This window comes from Neohortaea acidophila, assembly GCF_010093505.1.
Source record: "Neohortaea acidophila strain CBS 113389 unplaced genomic scaffold BDY17scaffold_10, whole genome shotgun sequence".
NCBI lineage: Eukaryota > Fungi > Ascomycota > Dothideomycetes > Mycosphaerellales > Teratosphaeriaceae > Neohortaea > Neohortaea acidophila.
Genome location: NW_022985519.1, coordinates 1,053,074 through 1,076,333, shown reverse-complemented (window position 1 = coordinate 1,076,333; position 23,260 = coordinate 1,053,074). Strand labels below are relative to the sequence as shown.

Sequence of the window (23,260 nt, the reverse complement as noted above, 5' to 3'; positions counted from 1 at the left end):
GTGGCCGCTTCACCATTTTATCGCAAGAGCTTGGCCCGACCTCGACGACACCACACCTCTGCAGTAGAAAATACTGGTAATCACACTGCAGGAACTTGTGCACTCCTTTGACTTGATGCCCGCGATGCAGCAAGGTTGCGGGCTACCACCACGGATGCGGCACCATCAGTCCGACCTCACCGTTTCCCACGGGCCCGCTGTGACCTCGACATCGCACTTCACGACACCCAGTTCTCAAGAGATAGATTCATTGAGCAACATATGAGACTCCTACGTATTGCATTCCACAGGGAAGCAGAGCGACAGTGGAAGTGACCTGGCGAGCTAGGCCTCTTCTACCAACAGCCGGACGAGTCCTTCCCAGCCGTATTCAACTCGAGCTACCACAGCACCGTGCTCTTCAACCCGTAGCGATATTCACCTTTGGCAGAGTGTGCCCAGCCGTCAAATTCATACTGTCTTGTGGGTGTGGTGACGCCATACCTCCCCCAAGCTCAAGCTCGCATCGCAACAGCTCCAAATAATATTTCGCCATTCCATCCATCTACCACATATTTCATCTACCCAATTCTAGCTCACATTCCATTGACACAACATGGCCACGCTCCGCCCCGCCCTCCGCCTCTCCTCCCTCGCTGCCGCCCGCCAAACCACCTTCACCAGCCGGCACGCCTCGCCCGTCTTCCGCCGATTCCTCGCGACTCCATCCGACAAACCACGACTGCTCCTCGGATCGGAAGCGCCCAACTTTACCGCCAAAACGACGCAAGGCGACATCGACTTCCACAAATGGCTGGGTGGGAAATGGGCGATTCTGTTCTCGCATCCCGCGGATTTCACGCCAGTGTCAGTACCCTATGCATCAGGAATAACGACACCGACTGATAGATCATAGCTGCACAACGGAACTCGGCGCCTTCTCAAAGATCAAAGAAGAGTTTGACAGACGGGACACCAAATTGATTGGACTTGTACGACTCTCTCCTCATTCATCCCCTCCCGTCTAACACTCCCTCAGAGCGCCAACGACCTCGACTCGCACGACCGCTGGGTCGACGACATCAACTCCCTCTACTCCACCAACCTCTCCTTCCCGATCATCGCCGACGCCGACCGCAAGATTGCTTTTCTCTACGGCATGGTCGACCAGCGTGACCTCGACAAGAAAGAAATCATCTTTACCGTGCGCTCCGTCTTCGTCATCGACCCAGCCAAGAAGATCCGCCTGACCATGATGTATCCTGCGAGCGTCGGGCGCAACACCTCCGAAGTGGTGCGAGTATTGGACAGTCTTCAAACAGGAGACAAGAAGGGTGTGACCACGCCAATTGACTGGCAGGTGGGGGATGATGTGATTGTGCCGCCGAGTGTGAGCACGGAGGATGCGAAGAAGAAGTTTGGCGAGGTGAGGGAGCTCAAGCCGTACTTGAGGTATACCCGGATATAGACGTTCATCCCATCAGCCGCTCGTCAAAGACTTCCGCAAGGGCTCTGGCGGCAAACAGTCTCCCAACCGACTCATCTGCCTGTCGTCCCAGCCAAATCGGACCTCTTGCCGTTCTCTGCCGCGAAATCTCCTGGGTCAAAGCCTCGCCGAGCGGAGTCCGGTCTTCGATGAGATATTCCGGGCCGCGACCCGATCGTTCAACGTCTTTGATCCAGCGGGGCGCTGACTCCACGGGACTGTTGTCGGCCATTTGTCTGCAACGGCTGTTAGTGATTGCCTTCTTCAGCATCGTCAAGAAACCCACTGTTCGTATGCGCGCAAATCCCCTCGCAACGTCGCTGCAACGCCATCGGCCCACCTCAATCCCACCTTCTTGGAGATGTACTCTAGTCGTCCCAGAATCCAAGAAGCTTGCGCTACGGCGGACGAGGTCGCTCTGGTAAATTGAGGCACGCCGTGTTGCACGACAATCGAATCGGATGTGATGCGCTCAAACACGGCCGTGGCGGCGAAAAACAGAGGCCATACCGCACTGTAGGCAGAGGAGAGCACGCACAGAGAGCTTTCCTCGATCTTAACATGGCCCAGCGATACGGGAATGGTCGCACAAATGTCGTCGGTCAATTGCCTTCGAGTACGGCGAAAGAGTTGCATTTGCTCCTCTCGCTCATCTTCGGCAAAAGGCAAGCGCCGGCATAACCATTCTCGCGTTCGAGACAGCATAATGCGCACCGCTCGCCAAGTATTGTATGCAGTAGGGATCATGGCCGCAGAGTAGGCGAGTACCCTCCCGTTCCAGACGTCTTCTGACTCGGCGACTTCGACCTCACGATATCGCCAGATGGGTCTCGCGGCAACCACATCCTCTTGCCACTTTAAAAACTTCCTCTCCAACTCTGCAGCTTCGTCGGCAGCGGCTTGATTCACGACATCCCGGCGGACAACCGTGTTGCGCAGTTTGGCAAAATCGGAAAAGAGTTGCATCAAATCGTCCATCGGCTGCACCGTGGCTTGTTCTGGCGACATATCTTCCAGTGCTTGCTGGTATTCTTGGAGGAAGGCCGGAGGGGCAAAGTCGGTCCACAGGGAGAGGACCAAGATCTGAGAGCGAGTCCCTCGGAAGAGAGCACGTCCCGCCTTGGACTCAAACTGCCCCGTCCCTCTAATCCGGAGGAGCTGCGTTGCGCCGCGAATATGTGCCTTCCAAGACCGAAAGGACTCGCGGCCATCACAGGTGAGGTTTTCGTAGAAGCCGAGCATACTCACCGCCATGAGACTTGCGTCTGAACGACAGCGCTTTGGATCTCGGAGGCGATCGTTCAGCTGGCCCAATGCTTCTCCATACATTGACTGGGCATACTGCCTGCCCATTACCACACTCTCCACATTGTCCAGCGCTGCCATGCCACATGCTTTGATGGCGAGCTCCAGACACGGATCTTTGGTCGTTTGTTGCAAATCTCGTAGGAATGGCCAGTGCGATGGTGATGTGAATTGGTGGAAGAAGTAGCTGGTGGCGACATCTCCCGGTTTCGGCTTGATGGATAGGAGAAGACTGACAGAGGCCAGGTCCGCATATGTAGCAATCTCCGTCGTAGGAATGAGCTCCTCCGGGGCAGATGAATCCCCATCGCTCCACTCTGGAGTAGTCTCGATGGAAGCGGTGCGCCGAGCTTTTGCACTCTGTCGTTGCGCTTTCTGCTGGACGTTCCAGGTCTCATCTTGGATCTGCAAGCCCGTCGTATCTCGATACCCCGAGCAGGCCTTTCTCAGCTGCACACATCTTTGACAGGCTGGTCGCTCGAGGCCGCATCGCTTCTTCGCCTTGCGACAGTTCTCACACCCTGGACTGGGCTTTCCACGATACACCATGGCATGGAGAGGTGATGAGATGTTGCAGATTCTCTATTGTAGCATCTAACTGCCTATATATGACTCCCGAGACACAGCCTCAGCTCGTCGCAACCACTACCGTATTCGGCCGCCGAGGCTGAGGTGCGGTCACCACCGCGACTTCTGTCACTCACGCCGACTTTCGACCACCCAATCGCAACTCTTGGCACAACCCACGAAATCCAAATTTGCACACATCTCGAATGCACAAACACATTCTCCTCACGACACCACGACAGTCAAGGTATGTCACCTCTACACACCCCCATCCTCTCACCCAACTAACCCCCCACAGATGGGCGCCCACAAATACCTCGAGGAGCTTCAAAAGAAGAAGCAGAGCGATGTCATTCGCTTCCTGCTCCGCGTGCGCTGCTGGGAGGTATGATTGTCCGAGCGGCATAAGGCCTTCCCGCCTGTGCTTTGGTTGTACTTGTTGAAACATTGGCTGAGAGTACAATCAATTCTAGCTCCGTCAATTGAACGTCATCCACCGCGCATCCCGCCCCTCGCGACCCGACAAGGCCAGACGCCTGGGATACAAGGCCAAGCAGGGCTATGTCATCTACCGCGTGCGTGTGAGGAGAGGTGGAAGGAAGAGGCCTGTGCCCAAGGGTGCCACATACGGTGAGTCGAGTCCATCGCCTCCGTCAAACACAACCATCTAACATCCTCCAGGCAAACCCACCAACCAGGGTGTCAACCAACTCAAATACCAACGCTCCCTCAAGTCCACTGCCGAAGAGCGTGTGGGCCGCCGCTGCGCCAACTTGCGCGTGCTCAACAGCTACTGGGTCAACCAAGACAGCACCTACAAGTACTACGAGGTCATCCTCGTCGATCCCCAGCACAAGGCCATTCGCAAGGACTCGCGCATCAACTGGATCGTCAACCCCGTCCACAAGCATCGCGAGGCTCGTGGATTGACGGCGACGGGCAAGAAGAGCAGAGGGTTGAACAAGGGCCATCGCTACAACAACACGAAGAAGGGCCGACGGCACACGTGGAAGTTGCAAAACACCCTGCAGCTGTGGCGTTACAGGTAGACGGTGTGAGGTGGTGGTGGTCAAAGGGACAATGGCATTACGACAGTGTAGTTCAGCCCGTCCAAAATCAGCGTGTTCTTTCAGTATCAATCATCTGTGCTCTCCATCGGGAAAATGCTGTGCCAAAACAGGCAGCGGACTAAATCCTGAATCCCAGGGTCTGTGGGTCTACAGCCTAAAATAAGATACGAGGCCGATGCCCTCCTCCTACGTCGCCACTTACGAGCTCCTGAGAGGAAGGAGGGAATGTTGAATGTTGCCCTTTCCCCCTCCCTCCATGTAAATTCTCCGCGCCTGCATGCATCATCACACCACCTCCACTCCACCCTCGGACTTCTTCATCGCCTCACCATGCGCATGCATGGGATGGAACGCACGACACTTCTTCAACCCGGATGAGTGATGCCTCCGTCCTGGACCCAGCGTTTCCTGCCCAATCCTGCCCCCGCCAGCACTCCCCCGACTCGAGATGCACGCTCCAACTCCCGCGACAAGCCCCTCCCCACCCTCCCCTCCAGCACTTCAGACACACCTACCCCTCCCGCGTTGATTGGAAGAGATGGCGAAAGATCCATGGCCACCCCGACCCACCCTCCCCGCCATCAACATGCTCGATCCTCCAGTCACCCACTCCCGAAGCTATTCAGCAAGATGAAGAGCGCTGGAAACCTCCACGGCTACAACGACACCGATGTTCCCTTGGATGAAGACCTCGTCCCTGTCCTCGACGACCCCACCCCCTCCCCAAATCGAAAAGGCTCTGGGAAGAAGCCACAGCAGGATGACGATGCGAACAAGACATCCCGGCGATGCATGTGCTGCGACAGTCGGGTCAAGGTGCCGCGCGAGCTGGAAAAGTTCCGGTGCATGTGCTGTCTGACAATCAACGACTTGGCCCCGGTTGAAGAGCAGCAGCATGGATCAGAAAAGGACAAGGCGGATTCTGTGGGCAAGCCGTTGCCATTGTCGGTGGAGCGTGCAAAAGGAATCATTGATCGATGTGTTGTGGCATATTTGGACTCGAGATGTCGCAAGGAGCACGAGGTCAGGCCGACACGCGCAGTCTCATCGCCTTTACAGACACCCGAGGAAAAGGGAAACCCTCTGAACTCCATACCGATACGAGGAAAACAGAATCCCACCCTACGACAGCTGGTCGATGCTCCCTTATCGAGCTCTCCTCCGGACCGCCCCTTGTTCGACGACTCTGCCCGACCTTCCAGTGCTGCAATCAAGAATCTTACCGACTTCAACACATTCGGCTACTCAAGAGCAGATACTCCTCCTCATGTTGCAAGGACGGGGCCCGTCAGACCCCCAAAGCGAAAGCCGCCGCCTCCACCTACTTTTGGCAAAAGCGATCCAATTCCACACCACTCGGGACACGCGTCAAGCCCCAACATGACGCCTCAAGAAGCGGAGCGACGACGACGCTACGATCGAGTCAAGACCATCTTCCGGCCTTTGGAAGATCACATCGTCTCCTCCTTTGGCACCTTCCAAACCCTCAACACCTCCTTCAGCACGTTCAAACCTGCACCCCCAGAACGTGCGAGGAGTGAAAGCCATATTGTCACCCCACCCCCTGAACGGGCAACAGACAAAGCCCTAACCCCGGTCAACATGTCCGAGCTCGACGCAAAGACTCTTCTCCTCGGCGATATCGGAGAGAATGGTACCTGGTGGACGGGCAAGCTGGGCCGATACGACTCGGGCGTCAAGCGGAAACGAGTTGGCGAAGGCCCAAGGAAAGCCATCTCTTCAAAGTCACCCGACATTCACTGGTCCGATGTCAGCAAATGGTACGGACTCATCCACTCTGCTGGAAGCGATTGGCAGAGCAAGCTCGATTCCATCACCGTAGACGGCTCGAGAGAAAGACTGCAAGGCCCAAACAACTTCGACGAGATTGAATACGATCTGGGCGAAGCTCGAGAGCACGCCATTCGTGCATTGCTCAAAGTCACGGAGAATCTTCTCAAGCGACCGACGAGACCGCTCAAGGAAGCGGAAGATCTGAGGTTCTTGCTCATCATCCTCGCCAATCCCTCCCTCTACCCCTCCGCCCCCAGACACCGTCGAGTCTTTTCTAATGACCTTGATCGGCCGGGAAGATCACCATCCGACAAGCGGGAGAGTCCAAAGTGGCCCTTACCCCGAAAGCCAAGCGAAAGGCAAGGAAGCCAACATACGGGAATTCTCAAGCGCATCTTTGGCTTGTTGGCAGGATCCACCGACATCTGTCATCGATATATGATCGGCTGGTTCTCCCGCTTCGATGAGGTGCACTTCACCAGGATTGTGGATCTTGTCGCCAGCTTCGTCACTCACCGAATCTCTCGCCGGGGCAGTCGTCCTCAAAACAAGGGCATCCTCGGTGACGGCGGTCTGATCCCCGATTTGTCCGGATCTGCCATGAACACCTCCGCTCAATTACATTCCGCAATGGGATTGAGCGGATCGCTAAAGAAGCGCAGCGATGACCCTGATCAAGAACCCGCATACGCTACCGATTGGCAGATCAAAGCCGCTGCCAAAGTCATGTTACTGCTGTTCGCGGCCAACAACATCTGGCAAGGTCAACGGAGAAGCAAAACCGATCGGATAGACTCTGGCGTCAGCATGTCTCATCAGACCCCAGCAAAGCGAAGCGGACAACTTCTGCACACATCCAGTTTCTACAACACCCTTCTCGATTATCAGGACATGATTGTAGACTTCAAAGTGTGGGAGTCGAAGAAGGAGAAGTTTGCTTTTTGCCAGTATCCCCTCTTCCTATCCATGGGCAACAAGATCAAGATCCTAGAATACGATGCACGCAGACAGATGGAGATCAAAGCACGAGAGGCCTACTTTGACTCTGTCATCCGCTTTCGTGCGTTGGACGGCTACTTTCACCTCCGAGTCCGGAGGGATTGCATGGTTGAGGACAGCCTGCGACAAATCAGCGAGGCCGTCGGCGCTGGCCAGGAGGAATTGAAGAAAGGGCTCCGCGTCCAGTTCACCGGCGAAGAAGGTGTCGATGCGGGCGGGCTGCGAAAGGAGTGGTTCCTGATGCTTGTACGCGACATCTTCGACCCGAACCACGGCCTCTTCGTATACGATGACGAGTCACGCCTCTGCTATTTCAACCCCAATTCATTCGAGACATCGGACCAGTACTATCTCGTCGGCGCACTACTAGGCCTGGCAATCTACAACAGCACCATCCTGGACATCGCTCTACCGCCATTCGCCTTCCGCAAACTTCTCGCCGCTGCGCCAGCTTCCACCACCAACGGAGCAGCTAGCATCGCCTCTCTTACCGGCACCAAGGGCCAGATGACCTACACCCTCGCGGACCTCGCAGAACTCCACCCCTCACTCGCCGCAGGTCTACAGCAACTGCTCGACTTTGAAGGCGATGTGCAGGAGACCTACTGCCGCGACTTCGTGGCCCCAGTGGAGCGCTACGGCGTGCACACCAATGTCCCGCTCGTTCCCAACGGCGCCCGTATCCCCGTGACCAACACCAACCGCCAGGAATTCGTCGACGCATACGTGCGCTATCTCCTCGACACCGCGGTGGCCAAGCAGTTTGAGCCATTCAAGCGCGGTTTCTTCCAGGTCTGCGCTGGCAATGCCCTCTCTCTCTTCCGCGCCGAGGAAATCGAACTTCTGGTGCGCGGCAGCGATGAAGCGCTCGACATCGACTCGCTGCGTGCTGTAGCCGTGTACGAGAATTGGCGGGATGACACACCGCAGCACGCTCCCGTACCTCGACCCGCAGACATAGTGCCCGTCATCCAATGGTTTTGGGAACTGTTTTCCGAGGCGTCACCGGAGAAGCAGCGGCAACTACTCACGTTCGTCACGGGGACGGATCGCATCCCAGCTGTCGGGGCTACGAGTCTGATTTTGAGGATTGTCGCTGGAGGCGACGGATGGGGTGGAGGAGGCGAGGAGGAACTCGCACGATTCCCCATCGCGAGGACTTGCTTCAATATGCTAGTTTTGTGGCCTTACGCGAGTCAGAGGCAGTTGGAGGAGAAGTTGTGGCGGGCGGTGGAGGAGAGTGAGGGGTTTGGGTTGAAGTGAGGCTTTGAGGCTTCAAGACTATCGTTATGAATTGTATGAGGCGTTGTTTGGACATGGGCACTACCGCGGGATTGTTATAAAGGCACTGCTGGTGCCGCGTTGAATGCATATCGCTAACAGCATGAAAGTATGATGCGTTGCTCTGATCTTTACCCTGGATATGGTCCTCAGCCTTGCTCATTCCTCCATCTAACTTGCTCTCCGTCTCGCAGTGGACGTAGCTATAAGTAGACCCTCCAACGGCCTCGTCCATTGCGCATCACAAGCAATCACATATCCTGCCATCTCCGCCGCCTCGTGTGCCCAATCGGACGCAGCCCATCGTATGACATCCCAACACGTCAAACGTTCGTCAGCAGCAAGGGAAGGGGTCCTCTCGTATTGCGCACCACAAATGCTTGTTTCTTCTTCGCTGTCAGCGATGGAAAGGGGGGATCAAACCCGTCCTTCCCTTCGCGCCGAGGTTAGACACTCCCGAGCCTTGAGAGGCAACAAAGGGATGAAGATTTTCAATTCGAGCGACTGCAAATGGCCTGTCTGGAGTTCTCCTCCCGATTCTATGCAACATGACGCTCAGAAGCCATACCAAATCAGACGAGCAGCGCCCCGATGAAACAGAGCAGTCAGGCCGCCCGGCCATCACCTCTATCCAATCCACACAAGATCCAACACCGCTCGCTCAACGCAATGCCCATTGCAAAACGACAGCTCACGTCACGAGTGAGTGACGATTCAAATCACCGACCATCTCCACTGCCGCCCGCAGTCTCACTATCCTTCATCTCCGCCTCCTCGCCCGGCAAGAAAATCTCATGCCCCGATCCATTCCTCACCCAAAAAGACGCCACGCAGCCGATAGCAGCGACGAGCGCCACAATCCACCACGCCATGCCGACGTAGCCCCGCTTCGTCCACACACCATACCAATACCCCGCGAGCATGGGTCCGAGAGTGCGGAAAGTGGCGGACGTTGCTTGACCTAGTCCGTGGATGGTGCCGAGCACGCTGGGATGTGGGGAGGAGTTGTTGATGAGGATGATGGTGGCTGGCAGGGCAAAGGTGCGCGCGCCGACTTGCAGGAATAGCACAAAGGAGATGCCGAGCCAGATTGCCCAGCCTGATGCGGGGTCCGGAGGAGGGGCAGATGAAGGAAGCAGCGCAATGTAGGGAGCCAGGAAGTAAGCGGCGGGAAAGAGGAAGAGGGCGCCTTGGAAGGAGCGCATAAGGCCGAAGCGCGCATTCGCCCAGGGGTAGAGGATGAATTGCAGCCCAATGCCGATGAAGCCAATAATTGCCATTGCGAATCCAATGGCTGGCGGCGAAAAGGCAAGACCGGCTGCGAATTTGAAGAGGCCGCGGGGTTGCAGCAGGGCATCGGCTGCTCGAGGGAATAAGAGGGCCGGTGCGCCAGGTTTGATATTGGGCATATCGGCGGGAATGGCGGCGGGGATGGGAGCTGCGGCGCCGAGGGCGGGTTGGTTGTTGGGAAGAAACTGTCGTTTGGTGGCGAGGAAGAGCATGAGGAGGTTGTTGAATGCGCCCATGTGAAAGTCGAAAATGGCCACACTGACGAGCACCCACAGCACATTCGACGTCCAGATTCGGCTGAACGGAAGGACTTGCGGCGGGCGTTCTTCGATCTTTTCCCCACGCGCATTCATCTGATCCAGCTCGAGGGATGTGCGAGGGGAGCGGTTGAGCAAACCCTGCCGCTGTTCACGCGACCCGCGGGATCCACGATTCCGTACGCTCTCGATCCCGCCCGTGATGGCCTTGTAGATGCTAATGGGATCGAATTTGGACAATTCCATCGGCCGCTTGCCTTTGAGGGTTTCCTTGCAGAAGAAATGCACAATCACGGCCTCCACCAATAATAGTATGGTGCTGATGAGATTCGACAAGGCGTAGGGATACGTCTTCAGCCATAGCACGCCCGTCTCGCCGCCAAAGGTGCTCTTCTCGCCAAAGAGGTAGGGGTATTGCGCAACGGGGTCGGAGAGGAAACCGGCGAGAATGGGACCAAAGACGTTGGCGACGTTGAACGCCGCTGGTAGGAGGAGAAAGGCGCGAGGATGCCAGGGCTTGGGGGTGCATTCGGCGACCATTGTGCGAGCGGAGCCGACGGTGCCGTTCACCGCGCCGCACATCAAGCGCCAGAAGACGGCCTCCGCGTAAGACCTACTGAATGCCACGCCTACGCAGCCGAATGCCGTCCCCACCAAGCCAATCTGTAAGACCATTTTCCTGCCCACCGATGGGTGATCTGCTATCCGTCCCCATATGATACTCGAAGCGATTTGTGAGGCAGTAAATGCGCCCTGTAGCACGCCTGCTTGATGTGCAATCACGTCCTCTTCCAAATTGCGGTCGAAACTCTTCAATTGATAGACCATGAATGTTTGCAACGCGGCCATTTGGAAGAAATCGACAAAGCGGGATGCGGCGAGGATGGCGAGCTGGACCTTGTTGGGCATGTTGCTCCATGTTGCCGGCGGCGGGGGGTATGTTGCGACGGGAAGGCCCTGGGAAGTGGTATCCATGAGGGGAGTGTTTGCGCCATCGGGGAGATTGAGGGAGGAGACGCGGGGGTTGGGGAGCTGCAGATGCCGGGGCTTCTGTGCATGGCCATTCTCGACCGTGGCCGGCTCCCAATTCGCCGCATCGGAGTCGGGAGAGTCGAGCTCGCGGGGCATGTGATGGTCGTGGAGGGTGGAGGAGGAGGGATTGGTGTTGAGAATGGAAGGGGAGTCGATGGAGGGGTGGCGAAGGCCTGGCGGCGGTTTTCTTCGCGGCGGCGCCATTCACGGAGGTGGATATGTAGGTGTGCTCTTTAGCAGTAGCTATGGGAGAAGTTGGTGGCGTGGCGCGTCAGGCCAGCCCAGAAGCTCCAGAAGATGGAGTGGGGTTTGAGTTTTGGCGGGACCGACTGATGGATGGCTTTGAGGTCTTCGCTGGTCGTCTATGTGTAGTCCTTCTCTTACTGTGATTCGAATGATAGAATGGTGGAAGATAGCTTGCTAGCAGCGACTAAAATACCCCGGCGGTGGAGGAGGAGGGGGAGATGGTAGACGGGCTTCATGGAAAGGTGAGAGGCTTGACTGGACGACACACGCAGCAGGACAAAGGAGAGGGCGGCCGAACCATCTTCGGCCGGCCGCTCATGAGCCAAGCGCGTGGAGGGACATTGGAGAAGCGACCGCCAAGCGACGTGTGGAAAGGAGGACAGGGCCGGGAGCCGAGAGAGAGCGAATGCGGTGCGGTCGGCGAAGTGGTGGTGCTGGCCTGCTCCTGCCGCTGCTGGGCTGCTTGCTCTTTCCCTGCGAACTCCCCCGACCAGCACAGACACGGCAGCTTGTCTCCACCCCTCGCGTGCCGCAGATTACTGGGCCCGTTCTTGCCGCGAACACTAGCGCCACCGGGGCCTGTACTTTCGCTTAATCTGTCTATTCACTCGTCCCTGAATTTTAGGTCCCGTGCTCCGACCTCCCTCCGATCGTTATCACACTGCCAAGACGTGCATACGTCGTTGTCCTGATGTGACGCGCACGGCTGATGCACGCCCATTACGCGGACTCTGACTAAATCCCAGTCTCCATCTCGACACCACTCCCAAGGGGCCAATGATCTCACCAGCAAGCTGCCGGACTTCCGAGAACAGGTACCTCATGTCCGTCGCAAGGCTGTCATCGCCCCCTCGACTATGATGGGAGCCAGCCTTGCGTGACTGCAGATGACCAAGCCACCTGCGCGTGTCTTCTGCATCGATGATGGACGACCGAGCTGCAATCCCGTATCGTGAGCCTGGCATTGTCTCCATCCTCATCCTCTCCTCCTTTCTCCTCCTCCTCAACATCATCAACCATCTATTCAATCGTCTCGTGTATTGTGGACTCGTCGGTCAGATACTCATCGGCGTTGCATGGGGCACTCCCGGAGCTGACTGGTTGACGCGAGACTTTGAGGATGCCGTCACATCTCTGGGCTACTTAGGTCTGATCTTGATTGTATATCACGGTATGATTGCCCAGCTTGCACTCCCCCGTTGCATCTTCCCCGCTAATTGCTATGGCCATCCAGGTGGACTATCCACCAATCTCCGCGCATTGAAGAGCAACCTGTATCTGTCCGCCGCCGTTGCATTGCTTGGCATCGCCTGTCCCATTGCTCTTTCATTCCTCCTCCAACCACTGCTCAACGCCACCCCGTTACAGGCCTTCGCAGCCGGTGCCGCCCTCTGCTCCACCTCTCTCGGCACCACCTTTACCGTCCTGGCCGCATCGGGCTTGAGCGACACTCGACTTGGTGTCGTACTCTCCTCCGCAGCAATGATGGATGATGTTGTCGGCCTGATCATGGTCCAGGTCATTTCTAACTTGGGCGGATCGAGTTCCGATCTTAATGCCATCACCATCGTTCGGCCGGTGCTCGTTTCGATCGCCTTTGCAGTCATCATACCGCTGGTATGTCTTTACGTAGCCAAGCCGATGCTGCTGCGATTCCGCATTCGTCCGGCTGAGGGACCTGGGGAAGCCGGTAGGCTACGACATTTACTTTCTTCCCGCCAGGCGCTGTTCATGATCCAAACCGTGCTTCTTCTGGCATCGGTCACCGGTGCTACTTACGCCGGTACTTCCAACTTGTTTGCGGCCTACATTGCGGGCGCAGTGATTACCTGGGGCGGCGATCTCTACTCGACTCGTATGAAGCCAGCGGCAACAACTACTACTTCGAAGCCTGCAGCTCGCACGCAAGGCTCCACGGTAGCTGCAGGAGATACAACGCCTCCGGCAACAGCGAAAGAACAGAATGAAGAACGCACAAACGACCTCTCTGGCACGGCAGTATACACTCGCTACTACAGCCAAGTGGTGGACTACGTGTTGCAGCCCATGTTTTTCGCCTCCATTGGCTTCGCCATCCCCATTCGAGACATGTTCCGTGGCGAAGTGGTCTGGAAGGGCATCGTGTATGCCGCATTGATGACAGTGGCCAAGACAGTCTGCGGACTCTGCTTGCTTCCACGGCCATCTCCATCCTGGACCATCGGCTCGGCACTCTCAAAGCTGCTGAAGAGTACTTTACCTGCAAGAGTGCGGACATGCTTCATCTCACGCAAACAGCCTGAACAAAGGAGAGAAGATGCAACGAAGAGCAATGCAAGCAGTCCGACAGCCGTGCAAGCTGCAACACCACCACCTAAGCCGAAGGATGCTGCGGCCTCCGCAACTACCAAACCCCCAAACCCCGTCCGTCCCCCTCGCTCCCTTTACCCAGCAGCCATCATAGGCTGTGCCATGGTATCGCGAGGAGAAATCGGCTTCCTCATCAGCTCCATCGCGGCAGCGAAAGGTGTATACGGCGGCAGCAACACATCAGACCTGTTCCTCGTCGTCAATTGGGCAATTCTAATCTGTACGCTTCTTGGCCCCTTGGCCGTCGGAGTGCTGGTGAGACGGGTGCGACGACTGCAGGAAACGCAGACGCGGCTGCAGACGGGCAGAGCGGATGCATTGGGGGACTGGGGGGTGGTGTCGAAGGAGCGATAATTTCGATTCCCATCTACCCCCGCTACAGATATTCTGATCGTCGTCGTCGAGTGGGAAAATGTTTGCCCTGGGCATTCACGTGCACTCGTGTGACGTGCCGTGCGGTGATGATGTCGGCCGCCCACCTTTTTGCTGTTTAGCGAGATACGAAGGAGAGTTTGGCAATCCTTCCGAAAGGAGCATGAACAGGAGTTGCGTGCATGACGATTTGATGAGGATGATTCAGCGTGGATAATTGATTGACATGCAGGTGTCTACTCTACTGCATTGAGCAGCCCACTGTCCTCGGGTTTGAAGACCACGCGTGTCACCCAGCAAACGTTGTTCTACATATCGCCAAGGCTGTAGCTGGACTGCCGCTACTCGCCGCGCCGAACAAGAGCGAGAACCCCCCCGAACACGGGGCCGCTAAACTCCCCCTCGCGGGCCGTTGGACGATCGGGGAAAGGGCAAGAAAAGGTAAAATGAAGCGTGGCCGGGCTTGGCACATCCCTACCTGAACGAGCGAGGGGTCCCTCTATCCTTGTGTCGTTTTAGCGAGCGCGGCCCAAGTGAGTATCCACTTTTTGCACGCGCGGGCATCAGGAGACACGAGAGTTGGTGCGTTCCGACCACACCAGCCTGATCTCTACCAAGCAATTCCACGCACCGCGAAGCTGAAGAGAAAGCGCGAGCCGATGCTTCGGACTCCTTTCCTGGCCTAGCTCGCGTTGATCCACTGCTTGGCCTTGCATCTCTCGTGCAGCGCATGCCGACCTGATACTTCTCCCCCGGCCGCTCATTACTGCGAGACACCACACACACACACACACCGCTGCTGTACCTCCTCCCTCCTTCACCGCTTCTACATATCCATCCAGTCGTTTCTTCTCCCTCTGCACCATCCACTCGCACGCTCCTTGCCCTCCATCCTCCCCCACACTCCCTCCCCCTCCCTACCCCGCCAAAATGGCCTTCCAACCCTACACCCCCAAGCCCGCCACGGACATCTTCACCACCTACGAAACCGACATCAACCGCCGCGAATGCCGCCGCGTCGTCCCCATGCGCGTGCTCGCCCTCGGCCTCGGCCGCACCGGCACCGCCTCCCTGCGCGACGCCCTGCAAGAGCTCGGCTTCAAAGACTGCTACCACATGATGTCCGCGTCGGTCGAGAACCCGCCGGACTGCCTGATGTGGTCCGACGCCCTGGCGGCCAAGTACGATGGCGTGGGCACTTTTGGCCGTGAGCAGTGGGACCAGCTGTTTGGGCATTGCCAGGCCATTTGCGATTGGCCTTGCGTCGCTTTTGCCAAGGAGTTGATTGAGGCGTACCCGGAGGCCAAAATCATTTTGACGACGCGCGAGGTGGACAGCTGGCATGCGAGCACGATGAAGACGGTGCATTGGCGTGCCACCGAGCCGGAGTTGAAGCTGGCGGCCAAGGTGGATTGGGCGGCGAGCATGTACCAGCCGATGATTTCCAGTGAGTCCCTCACATCCCTTCAGCAGCCATTCGCCAGCAACTAACACGCAATGCCCAGAATTCTGGCAAAACTTCTGGGAAGGCGACTTTGAAAAGAACGGCAAGCGCCGCTTCAAAGAATACTACGCCGAGGTGCGCTCGCTCGTGCCCGCGGAGAACCTGCTCGAGTACAAGATGGGCGAAGGGTGGAAGCCGCTGTGCGACTTCCTCGAAGTCCCCGTGCCCTCGAAGAAGTTCCCGCGCACCAACGACACCGACGGCTTCGTGGGCCGCTGCCGGAAGAGGAACCGTATGCAGATGCTGAATGGCTTGTTCCGCTACACCGTCTACGGCGGCTCGCTTGCGGCGGTGGTGTTGGGCACGACGTTTACCGTGCGGAGACTTTTGTCGAGCAACAACCGTTCGCTGTGGTAGGGCGTCTTCTCGACTGGATTGATCGATCTCTTGGGGTTATGGCTGGCGTTATTGGTGATGGCGATGCCGAATTCCGTACTGCTTTGTCGAGGCTGTTGGATGGAGTACTCGAGGAGCTCATGCTTGCCTTTGTTTGGTGGCACTCGATATACGAGGAGAATGGCGAGGAGTGAGGACTGGCAGCCGGGTGTTGGAGAAATCTGGAGTAGGTGTTTGTGTGACTTTCACCCTTTGTTGTTGGTCCTCTCGAGGCGGGTTTGCTCAAGAAACCCCTTCCAAACCATTGCAATCACACCTCTCTCACGTTTCTCTCGGTTGAATCTCGATTGTGCTCATCTTACGACCTATCTCCGTCTGCGCGAGCTAGTCTCACGGCACGACCCTTGTCTCTTACTTGTCTTCTTCAGCAAGCCATTGAGCGAGTAACAGCAACACCCAGCAACGTCGTTCTCACGCGCTGGCAGGGGAAGGGGCGGCAGTTCAAGCGCCAGAGTCAGCGCCCTTCCCCAGCTTCTTCACTCCACGCTCCGCATACTTCAACGCGAGCTCCACCTTCGCATCGGCGGCGTCGAGGTCCTTCTTCGTCGACGACTGGCCGTCGAACACCGCCTGAGTCTGCGTCGCAATCTCGTCTGCATCCTCGGCCTCAGCTCCCGCAGCTCCTGCCTTTCCCCCATTCGCGGCCTTCGTGGTTGTGGCTTTCGACGTCTTGTCCCCGTTGGCTGCAGCAGGGGCAACAGCAGAAGTCTCAGCCCCCCAGCCAAACAGCCTCATCCCAGCAGCCAGAATCCCCTTGACACGCGACTTGTCCTTGGCAATGTTCGCTTCGAGAGCAGCAGACGCGCTCTCCCCCTTGCTGCCCTTGGCCGTCGTCGGAGATGCAGCAGCGTCATTGGTGGCATTGGCGGCGTCACGCACTGCGGCGTCGGCTTTGCGATGAGTTTGTACGAGTTTGTCGGATGCCGAGAGCAGGGAGTCGACGCGTGCTTTGTCGCTGGACTTGTTGGGGAGGTTGTTGCTGTGGTGCTTGTACTTGACGTCGGACTTTGAGGTGACGTGGTCGTAGCGGTCGTACAGCTTGGAGTGCACACTCATGTCGAGCGCGTGCATGTAGCCGGAGCTGGCATTGTCGCTGTGAAAAAGACGTGTTAGCTTCCTCTTTCTTCTGGCTGCTGGAACAGGCATAACGCCAGGAGAGACGGGGTGGCGAGTGAAGTGAGACAAGGTAAAACGTACATTCCCATCTTCTCCCTCTCCATCATCTCCAGCACATCATCGTACTCACTGTCGGAAGAGGACATGGCGGTGAGGAGGTAGGTGGACTTGGAAGAGCGTTGAAGATCGATTTGCCTGTCGTTTGCTTTCGCGTAAGTTGCTCACTCCAAGCACAGCATGGAGTTGAACTGATCAAGCAAACAGGAAAAGGGGCGAGGAGGTGAGCAAGGTGATGGACGTCAATCGCAGGTGAAAAGGGAAGGGATGCACACTCACTCGCTGCTATGATGGCCGTTGTCTTCTTCTTCTTCCTCTTCACCACTGTTGCTCTGCTCTCTGCCCATAGACCTGCGCTGCGATGCGATGAACGAGTCGTCGAAATGCGGTGCGGATTTGCGCGTGCGTGCGTGCGCTGGAACGACGAGGAGGGAAGGAGAGGATGGTGAGGAGCAAGCGCGTTACGCGTTCGAAGAAACGAAGGAAAGGCAAGAGCGCGAGTGGCAAGGTCGTGCCTTCCTCTCGCAACGACTGATCTCGCTCGCATGACGGCCCGCCCCTTTCAGCAAGCAATTGGACTCGATGAGGAAGGCACGACTGACGGTGCTTTGCGTCAGCCTGACCCTGAGCCTCAGCACCGTTCCCGTCTCCTTTACCTGTTTTTTCCGGTGATACAACGGTGATTGATGGGCACAGCACTCCCCGGACTGAATTGGCCGCGCTGCATTGCTTTTTCCGCCACTGCTTCGCTTTCTGGCTTCCAGATTGGTCCCTGTCAACACTCCCTCCTCCCCATGTCCGCAGGCACGCGCTATCTGCAGTCAAACACCTCACAACAAACATGGCAAGAGAAAAGAGCAAGCACGCACGCAGACAAACATCCTCGCCGCAGCCAATGCCTCCACCTTCGCCTCCGGCGCGCCCATCTCCTCACTCATCAATGGCATCAGAAGAAAAGTGATTAAAAGCTATCATACCTAGTAGAATACCCATCTCTCACTCACCCTCAGATCCCAAACCCCACCCATATCATCAAAGTCCATCTACTTCGCTCGCCCACCGGCTCGTATCCTTGAGTTCATCGTCGCGTCATAAAGAAAAGCGGAAGCAAAGAGAAAGAAAGCCTGCTTGAAACCGCGTCGCCGATCACGCCACCGATCCTTTTTTTGGCCATCTCTTTTCCGAAGTGGTATCCTGCCCTTTCCGCACGACACCTCTCGTCCATCGAACGCCAGCCAGTACCAGTCTTGTGTCCACGTTTTCCTCCCCTCACCCCATCGTGATCGCCCGTCAACACCAGAGTGCACGTTCCACACGCGCGTCTTCTTCGCTCAACGAGCAGCGCCAGACGATCCGGCACCCTTACCGCCCTCCCCCTCACCACCAGAGCCACGACGACCACTGCCTTCCTTCTCTGCCAACCCATCGAGATAACTCCTCATCAAGTCCGCCTTGCTCCCGTCTCCGCCACTCAATCTCGCCCAGTTCCCACGCGTCTCGACCCGCTCTTGCCTCGCTTGTTCTCCACGGAGTGGAGGCGACATCGCACCGAAGCTCATACCCCCAAGACCAGCGAAAGGTGAGCTGGGTTCATCTGTACGCGCTGCTGTTGCTGCTGTTGCTGACCAGGCACGAAGTCTGACACGGCACGCGCGGCGGGAAAGCCACGTCTACCCGGAGGGAGGTTCTGCCCCAGAGGCGCGTAAGAGGAGGGAGACTGAGGGGGGGCGTCGGTGGGACGCGTGCCAATGGGAGCAGGTAGGTTAGTCGCACGACCAAAACCGGGTCCGCTTTGACCGAAGGGCGAATTGCCGAATGCTGCTGCAGGGCCGCCGCCGAAAGGAGGAGGAGGGTACGCACCGAAGCCGAAAGCCCCGGGCTCGTTGGGATCCGTACCAGGAGGTGGCATGGCGTACATCGGATTGAACATGGGGCCAGTAGGGGTCGCGGATCCAGCGAACGGCGCGTGCGGAGGGAAGGCTTTTGGCGTTTGCTGCTCACTTCCGCTGCCACCACCGGCGCCTCCGCGTCCACCGCCGTAATAGTTGTAATCGATGGATGGTCCTCCCGCCGGCGTGCCGCCGCTCTGAGGAGGCACGTGCACATCCGCACCTCCACCTGTGTAGGGCTGGAAGTGACTTCCACCACCGCCACCCGGCATTGCGTTTGCGCCCGGAGCGAAGCTGTTGGACACGCCGGGAATGCCGGGGTAGTTGGGCGTGTAGGTCTCGTACCCGATACGATACGGCGGCACTGCCCCATAGGGATCAGGGTCGGCACCATACATCATCGTGTAGGTGTTGTTGAGCGGCGAGCCGAAGCCCGGAACGGCGCCAGGGGTGATGGCAGTGGGCGGCTGGCCGAGAGCGTGTTGCGAGAAAGAGGCGGGGTTGATGGCGGACAGCCAGATGCGCGTCTTGTAGATGCGGTACAGCTCGGTGATGAGGTCTTTGAAGTTGATGTAGTGGTCGGCGTAGTAGTAGAAGATGAGCTTTTGAAAGTCCCACTGCCACTCGGCGTCCAGAATCTCCATGTCCAGTTGAAGGTGCGCGACTTTCTGCTGGCAGGCGCGCTTGGCCTTGGCTTCATTGCCTTCCTTCTCACTCAGCATGTGGATTTCGTGAGTGTTTGCGAGGCGTTTGATGGCCTTTGGCTTGAGGTTGGCAAAGTTGTCGCGTGGCGAGCCTTGCATGGTCGGCGCTGCGTTGGCGATTAGATTGTTGTTGCTGTTGTTCCCACCGCCGCGACCACCAGCGGAATTGTTCTCGCCGAAGAGTTGCGCGTTGGGGTTCACGTTGCCAGCCTGGTTGTTCTTGCTGAACATCATCAACCACTTGTACTGTTCCTCCCCGTACATGCGCTTGTAGAGACGCGCCTCATCGGGAGTGACGTTGGCGTGCTGCACGGTGCCGAGATCCTGGCCGCGATCAGCCTCCACAATGACAATGTCACCTTCTTTGATGAAAAGCCCGGTGTTTTCGAGGAGATAGAAGACGTCGACACGCGAGCACTTGAAGCTGATGATGTAGAGCTGCTTGCGAGGGCGATTTCCCCACTGACCGACGTTGGCCATGGCTGCAGCCGCGGATTTGTCTTGCTCGCTACGCTGGTGTTCAGCGAGCTTGATGGTTGGAACCTTGTACATGGTGGGTATGTCGATTTGTCGAGTTTGTTCGTCTTTGTCGCTGTATGGTAATGTGCTCACAGGCTCGGCGCGCTTGCTGCCTTCGCCTGTCTTGTTCAGCGCTGTACCAGTCGCGCCAAAGGTGGGAAACGTTTGCTCTGTGTACGATGTTAGATGGATCGTAACGGAGCGGAAGATGGTAGCGGAGGAAGAGAAGTGGATGGGGGATAGAAGTTTCAGGTCGGAGCTGAAACAGACGCGCAAAAGTGAGCTTTGCAAGTGAGGTTCATTGTCAAACGCGCGTGTTCGGTCAGGTGATTATATGGCTTGATGGTATGACGCAACAAGCGTAACATCACCAGGCCGCGCGTGGAGACAATATGTGTGCTTGCTCGGTGGATTGACGCAGGATATGGCAGGGACGGGCAGAGGTTGGAGGAGGATGGACTTACTCTCTACAAAGGCCTGGGTATCACCAGGGACCGTTTCTTCTTCTTGCCAGTCATACAGGTAACCATCGTGCCAGTATGAGGCGCCAGTCATCGACGGTCGCAGGTCTGTTCCAGCCAAGGATCCGCGGCGCGTTGGAATGTCGGCGAGCGAGTGCCGGCGAGACTCGTTTACATGGAGCACATCATCCCAGCCCAGGTGTGATTGCCATTGAGAACGACGATGTGAAGGGTCTAGAGAAGGTGTTAGGACGAGTAGACACAAAGAGCATGATGACAAGAGCCTTACCCAGACTCATATTTGAAAGAGCAGTCTCGAGCTTGCGGCCTCCAAGCTGAGCATCCCCGGCCGCCATTGGAGAGTCTCTCGGATGGCCGGACCCATACAGCGCCTCAAGTGTGGGAGGGTAGGTAGATGTGCGGTGCAGCGTGGCCATGGGAGGATGTGATGCAGTGTGGCTGAGTCCACCGCCCACATCTGACTCTGTCTCGGTGTCGCCTTCTTCGGGCAGGAAGTCCAAAGAGCGCACCATGTTACGCTCAATGGAACCCGAGCGAAGGCGTGCGGACGATGCGGCCTCTCGCTGTCCTTGCGAATGAGATAGCGAGCGTCCAGTCTTTGGCGTTGGCTGTAGGGGAATGGAGAATGGCAGCGCACCAGAGCCATCGCTCGCAGACGGCGAAGGCGTACTTTCGGGTCGGAATCCACCAAGCGATTGATTGACGGCACCTAGACGAGCTTCGCGGACAACGTTGCGCGGCGCGGCCTTCTCCATTCTGAAGCTGCCACGCTTCTGGTTGGACCAGATGCCACCGCCGAGCCCCGGCACGCCATTCTCCTTGCGAGGGAGGGTGCCGAATGATGGTGCTCGTGGCCACGGCCGCTCATCTTCCGATGAAGCAACCGCTTCCGAGTCCGGTGTTGCTTTTCTGAGTGTTGACTGCATGTGCGATCAGTCTTCTGGCATGCAGGGCGGTGTCTGGACGAGCTCACATTCATTGCTCACTCAGATGTCATATCAGTGACCAGTGAAGTTAATCGGGAGAATAGGATTATCTGTGTGATGGATCAGCTTTCGCACTTGAGCATGGCATAATGTGAAACGAGTCGGGTGGAGTGAAAGCGGGCATGTCGAGCAGCAAGCATCGTCCAGCTTGAGCATGGAGCTGGTCATGAACATTCGCTCCACGGTGGCATAGAAGGCATATGCAGAGGAAGAAGAGCATCATCCGTAGCAGAGCAGGGGGACAAAGGGTGCAACTCACGTAATTGATGTATCGTCGGTCGTAACAGGCGTCGCGGAGCTCTATTCTATATCTACAGTAACAGTGCTTCAAAGCAGCAGCACCACGTCAGCATTTGGAAGTTTCGAGGGAGCGGTGAAGGGCCATGGGATACATACTAATATCAAGGCGGAGGATAGATTGTATCACATGTCGAAGGATGGTTGGCGTTGTATGGGTATTTCAACCTTGGCACGGTCAGCGGATGCAGTGGCGAAGAGACGAGACGAACGTACGTATCCCCATTCGCAACGCCGGATGAAGAAAGAATTGGCACTTGCGCAGAGCAGGTTCCGATGCTTTTGGGAAGTCAAGACGGAGGACGTGAAGCGACGGCGCCTCAAAGTCGAGTCGGCCGAGTGGTGGTGTCGCGTGCGCCCGCAGTCTCCGTGAAAGCTTCGGCGGCGAGTATGTGCGGGGTCGGCAGAGTCGAGGTGATGCAAAGGAGGGGTTGAAGGATGGAAAGCAAAAGAGCAAAGGTGGCAGAGAGGGTTGGAGAGTTGAGGTATGGGGTTGAAAAGCCACCAGCAGGTCGTCGGGAGGAGAGTTGGGACGAAGCGCGCTGGCTTTCGTGGGGAAAAAAGCCAAAATGGGGGGCGGATGGCGCACAGATCGCGATGGAGGGGGGCACGAGCACTCGGCGCTCGCTGGCACGCTCTCGCGGCTTCTTTGTCTCGAGTGGGGGGTGGATGAGGGAATTCTCAGTGTGCGACGGTTGAAAGTCGGTAGGTCGATGTGGGAGAAGTATGGGTTTGGTAAGGGTGATTATTGCTGGAGTTATTTGAGGCCGGAGAAGAGTCCGGGCAGGCGCGAGTGACAACTAGGGGTCTGTGGAGAATGCGGAGTAAGTCGTCAAGGCAGACCCTCTTCTCCTCTTCTCCTCTTCCCCTCTCTGCTGCTGCTCTACCAAAGATTGGGTACGACTTATGCACCGTCGTCTTTCTCCGGGTCAGCTGCTTCACCACGGCGATCCTTTGCTCGTACCCCAGCCATTGTGACGTTGCGGGCAGTACGGGTACCTCCTACACCACAGCAGAAAAGCCTCTGAATCTTCGTTGCAGCCCAAGACGACCCCTTCAAAGGCTTGAAATGGCTCCACCACTCTCCATCTCCCAGGTACAAAGTCCGCACATGACAGCAAAGCTCCCAAGCCTACCTCGCTGGCAAACTGCCTCCTCGCCCAAGGTACAGTACTCGAGCTCTCCAACCACGAGTGGAGACCCTTCTCCAAGTCATGCTGCACGTATGGCGGCACAAAGCAGCAGGGGCCCACGGGCCTTCCTTGCAAACCTTCACAAGCTCC

General features: G+C 57.1%; 9 protein-coding genes across 9 annotated transcripts; 5 read left to right on the top strand and 4 right to left on the bottom strand.

The window, feature by feature from the left end:
* Positions 1–595: 595 nt before the first annotated feature.
* Positions 596–1,447, top strand: BDY17DRAFT_313168 (thioredoxin-like protein; the record flags this gene model as incomplete). The annotated part of the gene is made up of 3 exons (XM_033735688.1): positions 596–846; positions 896–971; positions 1,019–1,447. 3 exons carry the CDS (start codon positions 596–598, stop codon positions 1,445–1,447), a joined length of 756 nt encoding a protein of 251 aa, XP_033586900.1.
* A 146-nt stretch (positions 1,448–1,593) lies between these two features.
* On the bottom strand, positions 1,594–3,395 carry BDY17DRAFT_36232 (uncharacterized protein). Its single transcript, XM_033738300.1, has one exon. The coding sequence runs from the start codon at positions 3,317–3,319 to the stop codon at positions 1,739–1,741; it is 1,581 nt and encodes a 526-aa protein (XP_033586899.1). The 5' UTR covers positions 3,320–3,395; the 3' UTR covers positions 1,594–1,738.
* A 27-nt stretch (positions 3,396–3,422) lies between these two features.
* BDY17DRAFT_303642 (60S ribosomal protein L15) lies at positions 3,423–4,497 on the top strand. Its single transcript, XM_033734610.1, has 4 exons — positions 3,423–3,584; positions 3,636–3,722; positions 3,811–3,967; positions 4,019–4,497. The coding sequence occupies exons 2-4, from the start codon at positions 3,636–3,638 to the stop codon at positions 4,384–4,386; spliced, it is 612 nt and encodes a 203-aa protein (XP_033586898.1). The 5' UTR covers positions 3,423–3,584; the 3' UTR covers positions 4,387–4,497.
* Positions 4,498–4,788: 291 nt separating this feature from the next.
* Positions 4,789–8,463, top strand: BDY17DRAFT_256594 (uncharacterized protein; the record flags this gene model as incomplete). The annotated part of the gene is made up of 2 exons (XM_033731614.1): positions 4,789–5,582; positions 5,700–8,463. 2 exons carry the CDS (start codon positions 4,789–4,791, stop codon positions 8,461–8,463), a joined length of 3,558 nt encoding a protein of 1,185 aa, XP_033586897.1.
* A 737-nt stretch (positions 8,464–9,200) lies between these two features.
* Positions 9,201–11,003, bottom strand: BDY17DRAFT_256460 (major facilitator superfamily domain-containing protein; the record flags this gene model as incomplete). Its single annotated transcript, XM_033731604.1, has 1 exon — positions 9,201–11,003. One exon carries the CDS (start codon positions 11,001–11,003, stop codon positions 9,201–9,203), a length of 1,803 nt encoding a protein of 600 aa, XP_033586896.1.
* A 917-nt stretch (positions 11,004–11,920) lies between these two features.
* Positions 11,921–14,290, top strand: BDY17DRAFT_285943 (Sodium/hydrogen exchanger family-domain-containing protein). Its single transcript, XM_033732119.1, has 2 exons — positions 11,921–12,477; positions 12,541–14,290. Exons 1-2 carry the CDS (start codon positions 12,228–12,230, stop codon positions 14,007–14,009), a joined length of 1,719 nt encoding a protein of 572 aa, XP_033586895.1. The 5' UTR covers positions 11,921–12,227; the 3' UTR covers positions 14,010–14,290.
* Positions 14,291–14,957: 667 nt separating this feature from the next.
* On the top strand, positions 14,958–15,888 carry BDY17DRAFT_318770 (P-loop containing nucleoside triphosphate hydrolase protein; the record flags this gene model as incomplete). Its single annotated transcript, XM_033736223.1, has 2 exons — positions 14,958–15,474; positions 15,533–15,888. 2 exons carry the CDS (start codon positions 14,958–14,960, stop codon positions 15,886–15,888), a joined length of 873 nt encoding a protein of 290 aa, XP_033586894.1.
* A 453-nt stretch (positions 15,889–16,341) lies between these two features.
* On the bottom strand, positions 16,342–17,546 carry BDY17DRAFT_36036 (uncharacterized protein). Its single transcript, XM_033738299.1, has 3 exons — positions 17,380–17,546; positions 17,125–17,238; positions 16,342–17,020 (listed from the first exon to the last, which is right to left on the bottom strand). Exons 1-3 carry the CDS (start codon positions 17,445–17,447, stop codon positions 16,369–16,371), a joined length of 834 nt encoding a protein of 277 aa, XP_033586893.1. The 5' UTR covers positions 17,448–17,546; the 3' UTR covers positions 16,342–16,368.
* Positions 17,547–18,655: 1,109 nt separating this feature from the next.
* On the bottom strand, positions 18,656–21,673 carry BDY17DRAFT_327283 (uncharacterized protein; the record flags this gene model as incomplete). Its single annotated transcript, XM_033737650.1, has 4 exons — positions 18,656–20,382; positions 20,677–20,907; positions 20,963–21,614; positions 21,668–21,673. 4 exons carry the CDS (start codon positions 21,671–21,673, stop codon positions 18,656–18,658), a joined length of 2,616 nt encoding a protein of 871 aa, XP_033586892.1.
* Between the last annotated feature and the right edge of the window lie 1,587 nt (positions 21,674–23,260).

Coding starts and splice junctions, on each gene's coding strand:
- BDY17DRAFT_303642 (XM_033734610.1), top strand. CDS start 3,636: ATGGGCGCCCACAAATACCTCGAGGAGCTTCAAAAGAAGAAGCAGAGC. Junction 3,723..3,810: donor TCCGCGTGCGCTGCTGGGAG/GTATGATTGTCC, acceptor AATCAATTCTAG/CTCCGTCAATTGAACGTCAT. Junction 3,968..4,018: donor GCCCAAGGGTGCCACATACG/GTGAGTCGAGTC, acceptor AACATCCTCCAG/GCAAACCCACCAACCAGGGT.
- BDY17DRAFT_285943 (XM_033732119.1), top strand. CDS start 12,228: ATGATGGACGACCGAGCTGCAATCCCGTATCGTGAGCCTGGCATTGTC. Junction 12,478..12,540: donor GATCTTGATTGTATATCACG/GTATGATTGCCC, acceptor ATGGCCATCCAG/GTGGACTATCCACCAATCTC.
- BDY17DRAFT_36232 (XM_033738300.1), bottom strand. CDS start 3,319: ATGGTGTATCGTGGAAAGCCCAGTCCAGGGTGTGAGAACTGTCGCAAG.
- BDY17DRAFT_36036 (XM_033738299.1), bottom strand. CDS start 17,447: ATGGGCAGAGAGCAGAGCAACAGTGGTGAAGAGGAAGAAGAAGAAGAC. Junction 17,239..17,379: donor AACGGCCATCATAGCAGCGA/GTGAGTGTGCAT, acceptor AGCAAACGACAG/GCAAATCGATCTTCAACGCT. Junction 17,021..17,124: donor GAGAGGGAGAAGATGGGAAT/GTACGTTTTACC, acceptor TCTTTTTCACAG/CGACAATGCCAGCTCCGGCT.